Below are 14,804 nucleotides of genomic sequence, written 5' to 3' on the forward strand. Positions count from 1 at the left end.
AGGTCATCTGGTTCTGTTGTGTCAGCTGAGTGTTTAACTTTTTGCTTATTTAGAATTTCCTGTATTATGATAACATCTCATAAACTTCCCAATATAGCTTAACGCTAATTTAGACCACAACAGGCTGCCCCAGGAACAGTGACCAGGTGTCACCTTAAGTCGTGCCGGCCTTTTTGCAGCGCAGCGGCAGGAGGAGGCAGGAAGGAAGACGCGAAGCGAAGCAGCTGCGTGAAGGCCGACATTCGCAGGCACACACGTGCTTTCCCAGGCATCTCGGCTGGGGACGGCAGAAGAATTGGCAGGGCTGGTCCGGCTCCCCTCCGCAGGAAGGGGCACGCTGATCGGACAGCCTGATACGGCCGGCGAGCAGCTTGGACGCTGCGTGTGTTGAATGATGGGAAGGAGGAAGGCAAGGATCAGGCTGCCTAAGGAGTAGCTGAGGAAAGCACCTGGCAGCCTGGCTGGCCAGAATTCGTAAGTCAGGCTGCTTATTAATGACAGTTGCTAAAATCAGGATATACCTAGCCCACAGATCGCTAAATAGTGTGGCAGCACTTGTGTTTGAGAAAACCCAGGGGGTCAAGTTTCCCCTTGCTCTAAACAACTCCTGGAGAGAGTAAATTTTACGTTTGTGTTGAGGATGATCTCGTATCTCTTTCCCTTGCGGCCAAGAGAGCATGAGGGAAGACACTTGCACTTGTGGCAAGGCTGCTGGAGCAAGCCGTCGGGGAGGGCACGGGTCCGAGGGAGCTTGCCGGGGGCAGGCCGTCGGAGAGCTGTGATCCTGCCGTGTGTCTCTAAAAGGGTTCTTCCTGTCTGTGGAGCTTGAGTTGGGTCGTTTGTGCTCGGAGGAGGCAGATCTTACTCAACGCCTTTGGCCGTGAGCACCTTGCAGCGACTGACGCTGTCGGCAGCGCGTGGGACCTGTCCGGGGGGGAGGTGGTGTGTGAGCACGGGGGGGGGAGATGTGGTCGACCTGATGCTTGATGCTGTTTTCTTCACAGCTTGGCACTGACCTTTCCATTTTGGTCCTCAGACTATAAGTGGCATCTTTTCTGATGCCTCGTTCTGCTAAATTCAGCTGTGGCTGGCTGGTGGTAAGTGGAGCGGTGGAAACAGGACTGGGTGCCGAAAATAGTCCTTCGGTGGTGCACGCCTTCTGGTGAGGCTCCTCCTGTTACCTGGCCCCGTCAGCAGTCCCAGGGCCAAAATCTGGCCGTGCCGGAGGGAGGCCGGCAGCGCTCGTGCTCCCAAAGGCAGCAGGCGTTACTGTAAGGGACAAGAGAGGCAGTCGTCCCCCGGGACGATGCAGTGGATGTGGTAATCCCTCGGCAGCTCCACAAGGGACTGAGATGGTCCCGCTTTGCAGGGGCTGCTCACCTTCGTGGCTGTGCCTAGCCTGTGGTAGGAGCAAAAGCCTTCTCAGGATTTCCAGTTCCCAGACTCCAGCTTGATCCACTGGAGCAGGGTTTTACCATGAAGCTTTGTCGCTGAAAGGACGTGGCCAGCACAGAAGCGTTCCCCAGCCTTGCAGGCTCTGTGAACACAGCAGGAGCTGCCTGCGTTTCAGGGGTGGTTTAGCCGTTGCTTCAGGCTGTCCCGAGAGCCGGCTGCTACCAGGAGAGCTGGCCCGCTCCCCGGCGTGCCAGTTTCCGTGCTTGCGTGGCCAGGTAGATCAGGGCATGATCTGGGTGAAGAGCAGGTTTTTTCTCTGGGTTGGAGTGGGCTGGTGGGCAGGCGTGGGGGGAGCGCTCCCCAGCAGCGCTGCAGGCTCCAGGTGCCGTAAAGCCACGGGGAAACGGCAGCCTCAGGGGAACCCGAAAGTAAAACTGAGCAGCATGATGCCATTGTTCGGGGAAATGTCAAGTGCCACGTCGTAGATAATGAGCAGTGAATTACAGTTCAAAATCTGTGTGTATGATCTTGTGTTAGCAACACGAGGAAGGAAGCTTAAACTTGACCAGAGATCTGCCGCACTTCTGCTTTGCCTGTTACGCACCTTTAGATAACGAGTTTGTGAGCTGTTTGCTCATGACTCTATTAAAATTGCTGCTTTTCCCTCTGGTAGGGCAGTGCTGCCGTACTGCTGTGTTTGTGGAAGGGGCTGGGGTCACTTCTGTGCTGCCTGTGGCCATGGAGGGCTGACGCAGTGCCAGAGCGTCCCGGTGTTGCTTCCAGCCTGGCGTTACTGGAGGCTGAGATGCCGGTGGGTACCTGCTGCCTGCCCTCTAATTCCCTTCTTGTCTCTGCAGGGAGCGGGGATGGACAGGGACAGATACTCCAGCGTTTCCCGGAGAAGGACTGGGAGGACAACCCCTTTCCCCAAGGCATCGAGCTGGTGAGTGTGCTGTCCCTTGGGTCCGAGGCATCGAGCTGGTGAGCATGCTGTCCCTCAGGACCGGGACCCCAGGGAAGCGTGACCCGCGTGCGGGGCAGGTGACACCATGGCACTGCGTGCACGCATCTTGCTGGGCGCTGCAGGGTCTGACCGGGGGAGCCCACGAGAGAGGGGTTCCCACCTGCCCCCCAGCGCAGCTCCAGCTCCGGAAAACTGTGGGATCCAGCATGCCGCCTCCCAGCTGGGCCGCGGCAGAGCCATCGAGAGGCGGTCGCTGCTGTAAGCCCTGCCTGGGGCTGGCTCCTCTCCTGGCCGCTTTGCTCCCCCTCCTCCTCTGGGATCAGCTGCTCGGGATGCTGGAACGCTTCCTAGAGGAGCCGCAGGGATGCAGCGTCAGTATAAATAGCCCCGTCACGAATAGCAGGGCTCTGCCGTTGTCGGGCCTCCCCAAGCACTCCACCGAGCAAACCGCTCCCCTCCTCGGGCCGGCGGTATCGGCAGCGGCTCGCCCTCCGGCAGGCCTGGGTCCCTGCCCCAGCCCTCCGGACACATTCGCCTGCTGTTGCGAGTCCTTTGAGGTTGCAATCATTGCTGGGTCATACCCATAAAGTGACACACCCAGCCTAATTTGGCACTGCGTGGGTTCTTCACAAACCGGCTTTTAACTAATCAAGGATAATAGGATTGTTCTCCTCGGTTGCTAAATTTGAGTAGAAGTTCTTCTCAAACCCTTCCCTGCTGCATTGGTGCTGCTGCTGAGGAGCTCTGAAGGAGAGGAGCTGGAGCTCTGCTGCCAGCAAAAGCGAGTGGGTTGGGCTGCCGGTTGGCCAGACCCCTTTTCAGCGCTAAACTGAGCCCCCTTCTAAGCTGCTCTCCTCCTCCCCACTGCAGCTCTTCCCAGCTTCCAGCTGAAGGACGGTGGAGTACAAAACCTGAAGAGAGACGAGGCTTTAGCAGTCCCTTCGCTGCCTTACAAGCCTCAGGGTGCTGGGACTATCCTCACCCCGCTCCTCGAGGCCTTGCAAGTACCTTTGCTGTGCTGGGAGGTGTCGGTGCCTGTGAGGCCGGTGTGTGGTGGTCGGTGCGGGGACGCCGGCCAGCCGAGAGCCCCCGTCCTCGCCGGGAGCAGCCAGCCCTTTCTGCCTCCGTTGGTGTGCGCAGAGGGGTTGCACCTCCCTGTTTGGACGGGCCCAGCCTGAGTTGCCGGCCAGCAGGACTCGCCGAAGGGCATTTGTGCATCCTCGACGAGGGGTGTTTTGGCCGAGGGAGTCCTGGGTACCTGCTGTAGCAAAGGGCGTTCCAGGTCCTTGTGCTTCCCCAGGGCTTCAGTGAATCATCGACTAGGATCACAGAATATCTCAAGTTGGAAGGGACCCATGGGGATCATCACGTCCCACTGAGAGGATGGCCTCGGCCGTGGGAGCTTGTTTCCTTAGAGTAGGTGTGTCACGGGCATTCAGGGCACCGCACGCTGGGATCTCTGCCTTGCGCTGTCCACGTGCAGGGCTCTGGGTAGCTGAGCGGGATGGTAGCCCAGCCGGCGTCTCGTTTCATGGCCTGCGCGAGTTTCCTGTGCTATTTAACGCTCGTTTTCTGCGCGGTGGATCTGCGGCCTCCCCTACTCACCTGTCCGGACTCAGTTCTGCTCTCGGCTGCCTCCCACGTTTCATGACCTCATTCAGAGCTGGCGGTCATCTCCATCTTCATGTGTGTTGGTGCTGGAGAACTTCCACGTGAGCTGTGGCTGTTGGAGGCCGATCAGGACGCCCCGTGTCGTGTGCCCTCCAAAGCTCTCGTGTCACGCCTAACCGAAAACCAAGGGGCTCTGCTGGCACTTGCAAAGGAGAGCTGCCGGCGTGCTCCTCTCGCCTGGCCCGGAGCAACCAGCTTGTGGAATGGAGGGCGTCAGAGCTGGACACGTCTCTCATCCCCGTCCTCGTCCCTCTGCCCTGTCCCGGGCGCTTGGCTTCGGCAGTTACCGCTGCAGCTGCCAAGTCGTGCCGCGTGCCCGCCAGCAAGTGTGGCCGGTCACCGGCATCAGCGGCGGTGGCTGGCTCGTCTTCCTATCGCGTGCTCACCGTAACTGCAGCGCAGTTTCGGAGTTCTATGTGCTATTTTGTCTGAGGCAAAATTATATATTATTTTTCTGGTTAGTGTTTCCTGATTGTCTGCAGGGGACTTGGGAACTGTCCCAAGAAAGAGGAAAGCTGCTTTTTTCCCAAGGGTCAAACTGTCCAGCCAAAAAATCCCTGGAATTTAAACAGTTGGAGCCCCGTCCTTTTGGGAGCTGCGGTGGCTCCGAGGCTTCCCGCAAGCTGTCAGGAGGTGTCCTGGGTGAACAGCACGGAGGGCTGAAACTAAGGCAGCTTCCGAAAATGAGACGGAGCCCACCTGGGCGATTTTGGGTTGTACATTACATTGCAGTCACTGCTGTGTTTCTTTTTAACAGCTTTTTTGGGGAGAAGGTTTTCTGGTTTGCGTAGGGAGCAGGAATTTGTAGCTTCTGCCCTTGCATGCTGTCTGACAGCATTTCCAAACAAAAATATCTCCTTTTAATGGATGGAAGTTCCTCTGGAGAGAGACACAGGATGTGAACGTGTCTCCTCTGTTGCAGCATCCTCCCCTCCCAGGCCGGAGCCATCTCCTCTGGCAGCCCTCGAGCCCGCGGTGGCTTGCGCTGGTTGCCCTCGCCAGCCTGGTGCGGGCAGACCGCGGGAGCAGGGCCTCCGGGCCCTGGGGCGACCGGGAGAACCAGGGTACTGCTGCAGGTGAACCCGCGGCGGGGAGCCCCGCTCCGGGCTGCGACGAACAGCTCTCGCTTCCAAGGGTTACCGGCTGCAGTGCCTGCGGCGGTACCCAGCGAGGCGTGCGATACAGGAACGGAGATTCCTGCTAAAACCGGTGGCTGCGAGTGCGCGCTGTGGTGTGCTACGCCCGCTGGTTCCTTCTGCTCCGGCGGGGTTAGTGCAATTCCTCCTCTCCCTTTCAGCTCCCGCCCGCAGCGCTGGTCCTTACGTTCTTCTGTGCCGCGATCCCACGGGTCTGCTTAACACAGCACGGTATTTCCCGTGTCCTAAGGCCGCTCGTGGATGGTTGTTGCATACTGCAGACCGTGTCATCGTGCCTACTGGGTACGTCCCAGCCCCCAGACACGTTTCACCTCTGCCAGCACGTGCTGGCACCCGAGCCAGCATGTGCCAGCGTTCCCTCCTGGCACCTGGGCACTGGAGGGTGTTAGGGTTTCTGCTGCCCTCTGAGATAAAACCGTGAGATGCTTTTGTTTTCCAACCAGCAGGTCATCGCCTGCGTGTTTGCAGCTTCAGTATCCTTGTTTGGTGAAGGTGAGCACAGGTCTGTACGAGGTTTGCTCCCTGGCTGCCGGGAGTGCTTGGGCAGAGGTGTCCGTAGGAGAACGCTGCGTCCTGGCCCTGGCCGGGGGGTTTGGTGGGGCAGGGTCCGCAGGCCTGGGCCAGGGGTCTCCACTTCCAGGGGACGATAAGGCACTCTGCTGCTCGCGGAAAAGCTTCCTTTGTTGCTTTGCTTTCGTAAGGCGGTTGTACCTGAGCGGGGCCTCTTCTGGTGCGTCCATCTTGACCAACAGATCTTTTCTTCACCTTTGACGCGGAGGAACCTGAGGTTGGCAGCCAACAGCCGAGCCCACCCCGCCAGCGGCTGTTCGGCACTGCTCAGCAGAGAGGAGAGCTGCCGCCACACTTCGCCGTGGGTTTGATCGGGAGTGGAGCAGGCAGCTCCTTACGCGGTGGGACGCTGGTGACCCGTGGCTCCGCGTGTCGTCCCTCCTGCCGGGCAGCTGGCTCTGCTGCAGGGTTGCGTTGCACTCCTGTAGCTTTCCAGGGTGGAAATAAATGATCAGGAGGACGTCTTGGGACATCGTAGGCTGGATCCTTGCAAAATCGATCCTTGCACACTTGGGAAAGGCCTGTGGTGTAACTGGTGGAAGAAGAAAAGGTGGTAAAGCAGCGCTGATCCATGCAACGCTGTGGAAAACAAGGCTTGCCAGACAGACACGCACACATGTTGTCATGAGAGGTTGGTTTTGTTGCTAAAACTGCTCTAGGCAGTGTCTGCAGAGCCCGGCACGCAGCCCTGCCTTCCTGTGGGATTTTTCTAAACAAACGAAGGGCTGTTGCTCCGGAGAGGCTTCAGTGCAGCCCGGCTGGGGCGTCCACCAGCGCTGGTCTGTAGGGGAGCTGCAGTGCATCCTTCGGGTCGGTCGCTTCCATCAACACCTCCCTCATGTAAGAATCGAGACTTTCTTCTCTTCTGGCTGTCTGCAGCTCGCTCTTGTTCTCCGTGGGCACCCAGCGGCACCGAGATGTGCTGGAAGGAGAGACCGACGCTGCTGCAGCGCTCGCTGTCCCACCGGCTGCGTGGAGCCCTGGCAGCGTGTGCCGTGTCACTGCACTGCACGGGTGGGTCGTGCGGGCAGCGGGTCGTACCGCACCCGAGGGCAGACCACCGGGAGTGCTGGGTCTGCCCAAGCGGAGGGGGAATCGAGCGCAGGGTGAGCATCCTCCCAGCGCGGATCTGAGTTTGGGCAAGGCGTGGGTGAAGAGCTCACCTCTTGCACGTGCAGGTCCACAGAGATCTTGAGTTCTGCGTGGGGGTCCGTAGTTTTGTCTTCCTTTAACCGGCACCTTCGGTGTTGTAGAGCACCACGGTACCACCATCGGTCACGGTCGGGCTGCTTCTGGAGGACACTCGTTCTAATCACCAGCCAACCTACGCCCGTCTTTCATGGAGGATGTGTGTCCTTTCTGGAGGATCTAGCTTGAAATGAGGCAATGGTTGTGGAGGTCAGATGGCTGTGTGCCCTGTGCTTTACGAACACGTGGCTGCCTTATGTCGACTTCTGCAGGATAAATCGGCTGAGGAGCATTGAGTGCAATCAAACTGGGCACATTGGGTGCAATCAAACTGGGCTGCAAGCGACTCCAGGGCATAGTCAGGGCATATCCGCATACTCCAGCGGCATAGAATCATGGAATCATAGAATGCTTTGGATTGGAAGGGACCCTTACAGGTCATCCAGTCCAATCCCCCTGCAAGAGCAGGGACATCTTTAACCAGAGCAGGTTGCTCAGAGCCCCGTCCAACCTGACCTGGAATGTTTCCAGGGACGGGGCATCGACCACCTCTCTGGGCAACCTGTTCCAGTGCCTCACCACCCTCATTGTAAAAAATTTCTTTCTTAAATCCAGTCTAAATCTGCCTTCCCTTAGTTTAAAAATGGCATGACCTGATCCAGAGCGTCACCTGCTGTGGTTTGGAGTGACCCGTGCTCCCAGCAGGTGCTATTTTTAGCAAGCTGACTTCTTATCCCGTGGCTTGGGAAAAGTCCCAGGGTGGCTTGGTGCTCAGAGCCCAGGTGGGTGTCGGGAGCCTCCTGCACCTCCTGTGGTGGGACCGAGGGCTCTGGTGGTCCTCGCTCAGCTCGCGCATCGGGGCAGACGGTGGTGGAGCCATGCCTTGGCCTGAGCAGGTGTAACCCCGAGTGAAGAGGCTCAGGTGTGTTCGTGTTTGTGTCGTGCCATCGTTTCCCTGCACCCGTTTAGCGGCGGTGTAATTGCCTCTGGCTCCTTGGCACAGAAGACGGCATGACCGGGGAGCGGAGCAGAGCCTGTGCCCACCGGTGGTGGTGATGTCGATGTCCTCCTGGGGTTCCCTTCTAGAGGAGCAGTCCAGGGGATCTGGACTTCCATTTCTCGGGCCTCTGGATGAGCACACTTGGCCCCCGACGTCTGGCTTGTACGTACCTGTCTCCGCAGGGAAGGTTTGACACTGTGGTCGTGGAGTGCATCCCTTTGCACCGGGACGCGGCAGTCGGGAAGTGCTGGGTGGGACCCAGCAGCAAACTCCTCAAGGGCAGCAGCTTTGTGCGCTTTGCTCTCGTCATTTCTGCAACGTCCGGGAGATGTTTGTGCAGAGCGGTGAGCTACGGGTTCATTGCGGAGCCCAGTGAGGAGAGGAACTCTCTTGTTGGGAGAGCGATGCTGTGTACTTGCCCTGATGGCTGCTGAGCCATACCTTCCTCCTGCGTGCGGACAGGGGAGCCGGGCAGGAGGCAGCCCAGTTTGAAAATGGCACCAGAAAGGAGAGGCCCTGCGACGCAGGTTTACAGGGATGTACGTGGCGGAGTCTGGGAAGCAGCTGCCCAAGCGCTTTTGCCTCACCTCCTTCCCGCTGCCATCCCTGGGCAGCTGAAGAAAGCCGAGCTCTTGCACCGCGGCTGATGCCCAGCTCTTAGAGCTGCGGCTGCGCCGGGCTGCCGGGGGGAGGAGAAGCAGGGTCTGCGCAGCAGAGCGTGTGCACGCACGCGGGGCGTGGGGTGGGCGCAGAGAGCGGTGAACAGCTGGAAAGCTTCACCAGGTTGAAACCAGCTTCCATTCGCACGGGTTTGGGCTGGGGCAGCCGTTGCTGCAGCTTTGCGGTATGTCAGCCCTTCCTGCCAGTCCGGCTCTGTTGCCGCTTTATTCTCATCCCTGGTTTTGCTCAAGTCGCTTTATCTTCAGAGTGCATCGGGCCAGGGCCCCAGGAGGAGCTGAGCTTTCCCGCTCTGGGGAGCTGTCTCAGGGAGCACCCAAAAGCTTTGGGAATTTTCCACAGCTCCTCAGCAGCCAAATGCAGATGCTGAGGAAATAAAGAAAAATCCCTTGAGACTTCGAAACTCAGGAGGAGTCCTAGGGCCGCTGGCTGGAATTACCCACCGGCCTGGGGAGGGTGCTTGGAAAGTCCCCAGAAATGGGTAAAACTGTGTTCGGAGCTGCTTGAAGCGCGGTGTTGGCACAGCCTGGGCCGGTGTTTTCCAGCTGCCTGCCCCGAGGGAGGAGTGCCACCTCCCGGAGCAGGCGCCGGTGCCTGGAGGCAGCCCTGCCCTGCGGGGAGCTCGCCCCAGGGACGCCGTCGCCTTTCCTTCCCGGAGTTTGCGCGGCGCCTGCCCGGCACCTTGGTGGGCTGCAGGGACTTTGCAGAGCCTGGCGAGCCCCGCAGGCTCGATGCCGGCTGCAGGTAGCGGCCTCGCGCGGCGCAGCCCAGCTCCTCGCAGCCCCTGTGCCGGGGGAGCGCCTGCGGCTCTGAGACGGGCGGAGGGTGCGGGGTGGCGGAGGGTGCCCGGCTTGGCCAGGGTCTCCTGTCACCCTTCCTCCCAGCTTGGGTTTCTCCCCGCGGCTCCTGCTGTCCCTGCAGAGAGGAGGGGAAGGCACCTGCCCAGTTCTCCCCCACAGAGGGGACGGGAGGCTCCGGCCAGTGCTCCCCACTCCCTGGACCGTGGTGGCTGCGGGTGCTGCAGCGTGTGCCGGGGAAGGGGGCACAGCCCTGTTTCCCTATATACGCTATTGGTGATGTGCTGCCACACCAAGCTACCTGTCCCCGGGAGCCGGTACCTGGCGGTGTCGGTAGCTGGTGGTTTCCTTTCGCATCGTCCAGCCCACCGAAGCTCCGTTGCTCCCGCTGCCGACACGATGTGGGGGAGCGAGGGGCAGTGGCACGGGCAGGTCAGGCCCTCTGACCGCTGTCCCCTGCCCTCTCTTGCAGTTCTGCCAGCCCAGCGGCTGGCAGCTCTTCACCGAGAGGAACCCCCCCACCTTCTTCGTGGCTGTGCTGACCGACATCAACTCGGAGCGGCATTACTGCGCCTGCTTCACCTTCTGGGAGGCCGTCGAGAGCGCACAGGTACTGCGGGCTGCCGGGGTCCTGCCTGTGGAGGCAGGGTGGGAAGGAGGCATCTGGCTGCCTTTGGTGTTGGCCAGCGGGTCCTGCTTTCCCCTTGTCGGAGGAATGCAGGCCCTGGCGTCAGGGGTTTGGGAGAGGGAAGAGCATCCTTTCTCTAACCCTGGGACTTGGCTGATGTGTGTCTCCCTAGCCTCAGAGCCACCCCAGGAATGGTGAGGGGGAGGAGGAGGAAGAGGAGCCATCGTCTCCCGTTCAACCCACGCAGCTCTTTGCTCCCAAAAGCTTGGTGCTGGTGTCACGGCTGGACCATGCGGAGGTGTTCAGGGTAAGTCCGAAATGCGCTGGGGCGGGGGGAGCAGGGCCCCTGCTCGGGAGGGAGAGGAGAGCAATGTTAGTGAAGACCTTCTGGCTCTGGGAGCAACCAGGAGCCACGTAGTCACTGCCAGGAACAGGAGCTGTGGGAGCACCCTGGCACAGCACCCCGTGGGAGAGCGGCCTGTCCCCAGCCCGGTCCAGCTCCACCAGCCGTTCAGCTGCACGCTGAACCTGAAAGGCTGGCGGCAGAACAGCGAACCGAGGGCTCGGCCACGCTGGGCAGCTGGTGGCCTTGACCCAGTTTTGTTAATAGAAAAACCGTGAAGAACAGCCCGTTCCTGTGGGAGCATTTATCTTTGCCATCTTTATTTTCTTTAAACGTGCTGCGTTATGCGGCTGTACAAGGTTTGGGAGGGCACGGGCTGCAAGCTGGCGTGTTTACAAACTGCCTCCGTGCGTGTTGTGTCCGGGGCTCTGCGGCTGGGGCAGGTGGGGCGTGGGCAGCCTCCCCCGGCCCGCGCAGGCTGGCTGCCTTGCTGCTCCTCTTGGTCCGAAGGAGGAATCCACCCGGCATTTACGGTGGGCTCTCCGCTAGCTTGCCCGGGTGCTGGGCTTGCAGGAAGGCAGCGTTCTCCATCAGGGCAGGCTGTGCCCTTCCTTCTTGCCCTCCCGCTGCGAGGATATCGCTTCTGGGTAGCTGCCCTGTTCTGGAACCTCTTGTTCACAGCCCGCTCTGTGAATGGGAGCACATGGTGTTCCCTCAGGGCGTTGAGCCACGGCGTGCTCAAGGCATTAATAACTGACAGCGGGGAAAAAAAATCACCCCGTTCTCTGGTCTGGAGCTGCTTCAAACAGCAGAAACTTCGGGCTTCACAGACTCACAGCCCCAGACCACGTAACTGAGGTTGGAGGCACCTCTGGAGGTCTCTGGTCCAACCCCTGCTCAAGCAGGGTTGGCTGGAGCAGGTTGTCGAGGATATCATCCAGTTGGGTTTTGAATCATCTCCAAGGACGGAGAGCGTACAACTTCTCTGGGAAGCCTGTGCCAGTGTTCAACCACCCTCGCAGTAAAAAAGTCTGTGTACTTGGGTATGTTATTGGGAAGTCAAGCCTGTCCTGGCTGATCGGTGCTGTTAAAACAGCAGCTCCTTTCCAGCAAGCGGGAGCAGTAAGCCCGAGATAGAGGGGAGCGTATGAACAGAAGCGAGCCTGGGTCATCGGTCCATTTCCCTTGTTGCAAGCAGTTGCGTTGTATGGTTGTCCTTGCCTCCAGGATGGAGTTTGCCACGCCTGGCCTTCCGTGGAGCTGGAATTCTCTAAAATGCAGGAGCTGTTCATTTTCTCAAGCCCGGGAGAGCAGAGCGAGGTCAGCCGGGCTGCGGCATCTGCCGCTCTCCTGCTGGGCGAAAGCCGGTCGTGCTTGGGGATGACTCTGGAGGAAAGCGGGTCAGCTAACGAGTTCCAAAAGGCAGACATTTCCTGCCAGAGGTTCTCCCCTGAGGACCGCACTGAAATGGTTCCCGGCTCGTTTCGGTCTTTGCGTACCTGACCGCTCGTCTTCCCTGGCTGGTTTTGGTAGGAGGCCCAGTAACGTTTGCATTGCGTGTTTGGCTGCCTGATTTCATTGCTCAGTTGCTCGAATTATCCACTTTAGTGATTTTTGAGGAACAGATGAACGACAAGAGCACTACAGTCCTGTCGTTCCGGGCCTTGGGTCATTTCATTCCCCCTTAGCTGGAAACTCTGCCTTTGCCCTTTGGGTGAACGGATGGATTTCACGGGCTAAATATGAAGTGCAGCCTCTTACTTCCCCAGCACAAGACTCAGGCTATTGTGGCTCCTTCTCTTAGGGCTCTGTGTAGCCCAAGACCTGGACCTGTGGGGCCTCTTGGTCAGCATGATGCTGGACTGAGGGTCTGCCTCGTGCTCGGGCTGAGGTCAAGCCGTACACACGTTACGCCAGGAGCCTTCACTGCTGGCCAGTAGCCGTGGGGCCGTAGCTGCCGTGCCCCCTGAAGCTGGACCGGTCTCCAGCCCTTGGGAATCACAGAATCACAGAATCACAGAATCATATAGGTTGGAAAAGACCTTTAAGATCATTGAGTCCAACCATAAACCTAACACTGCCAAAACCACCACTACACCATGTCTCTAAGCACCTCATCCAAACGTCCTTTAAATACCTCCAGGGATGGCGACTCAACCACTTCCCTGGGCAGCCTGTTCCAATGCTTGATAACCCTCTCGGTGAAGAAAAATTTCCTAATATCCAGTCTAAACCTCCCCTGGCGCAACTTGAGGCCATTTCCTCTCGTCCTATCACTTGTTACCTGGGAGAAGAGACCGACCCCACCTCTCTACAGCCTCCTTTCAGGCAGTTGTAGAGAGCGATGAGGTCTCCCCTCAGCCTCCTTTTCTCCAGGCTGAACAACCCCAGGTCCCTCAGCCGCTCCCCATCAGCCTTGTGCTCCAGACCCTTCCCCAGCTCCGTTGCCCTTCTCTGCACACGCTCCAGCACCTCAATATCCCTCTTGTAGTGGGGGGCCCAAAACTGAACACAGCATTCGAGGTGCGGCCTCACCAGTGCCGAGTACAGGGGCACGATCACTTCCCTACTCCTGCTGGCCACGCTATTTTTGATACAAGCCAGGATGCCATTGGCCTTCTTGGCCGCCTGGGCACACTGCTGGCTCATATTCAGGCGGCTGTCAACCAACACCCCCAGGTCCTTCTCTGCCAGGCAGCTTTCCAGCCACTCTTCCCCAAGCCTGTAGCGTTGCATGGGGTTGCTGTGGCCCAAGTGCAGGACCTTGCACTTGGCCTTGTTAAACCTCATACAATTCACCCCAGCCCATCGATCCAGCCTGTCCAGGTCCCTCTGCAGAGCCTGCCTACCCTCCAGCAGATCAACACTCCCACCCAACTTGGTGTCATCTGCAAACTTGCTGAGAGTACACTCGATCCCTTCGTCCAGATCATTGATAAAGATGTTAAACAGAACTGGCCCCAACACCGAGCCCTGGGGAACACCGCTAGTGACCGGCACCAACCGGAGTAAACTCCATTCCCCACCACTCTTTGGGCCCAGCCGTCCAGCCAGTTCTTTACCCAGCGAAGAGTACACCCGTCCAAGCCATGAGCAGCCAGTTTCTCCAGGAGAATGCTGTGGGAGACCGTGTCAAAGGCTTTACTGAAGTCTAGATAGACAACATCCACAGCCTTTCCCTCATCCACCAGGCGGGTCACCTTGTCGTAGAAGGAGATCAGGTTGGTCAAGCAGGACCTGCCTTTCCTGAACCCATGTTGGCTGGGCTTGATCCCTTGGATATTCTCTACATGCCGTGTGATAGCACTCAGGATGATCTGCTCCATCAGGTTCCCCGGCACCGAGGTCAGGCTGACAGGCCTGTAGTTCCCCGGGTCCTCCTTCCGGCCCTTCTTGAAGATGGGTGTCACATTCGCTAATCTCCAGTCAGCAGGGACTTCCCCAGTTAGCCAGGACTGCTGGTAAATGATGGAAAGGGGCTTAGTGAGCTCTTCTGCCAGCTCCTTCAACACTCTCGGGTGGATCTCATCAGGCCCCATAGACTTGTGAGTGTCTAAGTGGTGCAGCAGGTCACTCACCATTTCCCCCTGGATTAGGGGGGCTCCATTCTGGTCCCTGTCCCTATCTTCCAACTCCAGGGGCTGGGTACCCAGAGAACAGTCGGCCCTGCTAATAAAGACTGAGGCAAAGAAGGCATTAAGTACCTCAGCCTTTTCCTCATCCTTGGTCACTGTGTTTCCTCCCCCGTCTACTAGGGGCTGGAGATTCTCCTTAGCTCTCCTTTTGCTGCTAATGTATTTGAAGAAGTGTTTTTTGTTGTCTTTTATAGCAGCAGCCAGACTGAGCTCTAACTCAGCTTTGGCCCTTCTAGTTTTCTCCCTGCACAGCCTCACTACACCTTTGTAGTCCTCCTGAGCTGCCCGCCCCTTCTTCCAGAGGTCATAGACTCTCCTCTTTCTCCTCAGTTCGAGCCAGAGCTCTCTAGTCAGCCAGGCCGGTCTTCTTCCCCGCCGGCTCGTCTTTCGGCACCTGGGGACAGCCCGCTCTTGTGCCTTTAGGACTTCCTCCTTAAAGAATGTCCAGCCTTCCTGGACTCCTTTGCCCATAAGAGCTGCCTCCCAGGGGACTCTCTCGACCAGTCTCCTAAACGGGCCGAAGTCCGCCCTCCGGAAGTCTAAGGTGGCAGTTTTGCCGACCCCCCTCGCCGCTTCTCCACGTATCAAAAACTCTATCATTTCATGATCGCTCTGCCCAAGACGGCCTCCAACCATCACATGGCTCACAAGTCCTTCTCTGTTGGTGAACAAGAGGTCCAGCGGGGCACCTTCCCTCGTTGGCTCACTCACCAGCTGCGTCAGGAAGGTCTCTGCCACACGCTCCAGGAACCTCCTGGACTGGTTCCTCTCTGCTGTA

The 14,804-nt window shown here is 58.7% G+C and overlaps 1 protein-coding gene across 4 annotated transcripts in view; it reads left to right on the forward strand.

Moving 5' to 3' along the window:
* SBF1 (SET binding factor 1) overlaps positions 1-14,804 on the forward strand; it is an 89,465-nt gene that overhangs the window by 43,936 nt on the left and 30,725 nt on the right. For all 4 annotated transcript variants that reach the window (XM_075506245.1, XM_075506329.1, XM_075506412.1 and 1 more), the window contains exons 2-4: positions 2,253-2,338; positions 9,893-10,030; positions 10,221-10,355. In XM_075506245.1, coding sequence (XP_075362360.1) covers positions 2,253-2,338; positions 9,893-10,030; positions 10,221-10,355 — 359 coding nt within the window. The remainder of the gene's footprint in view (positions 1-2,252; positions 2,339-9,892; positions 10,031-10,220; positions 10,356-14,804) is intronic.

The sequence above is a fragment of the Mycteria americana genome, chromosome 1, assembly GCF_035582795.1.
Source record: "Mycteria americana isolate JAX WOST 10 ecotype Jacksonville Zoo and Gardens chromosome 1, USCA_MyAme_1.0, whole genome shotgun sequence".
In the NCBI taxonomy this organism is placed as follows: Eukaryota; Metazoa; Chordata; class Aves; order Ciconiiformes; family Ciconiidae; genus Mycteria; species Mycteria americana.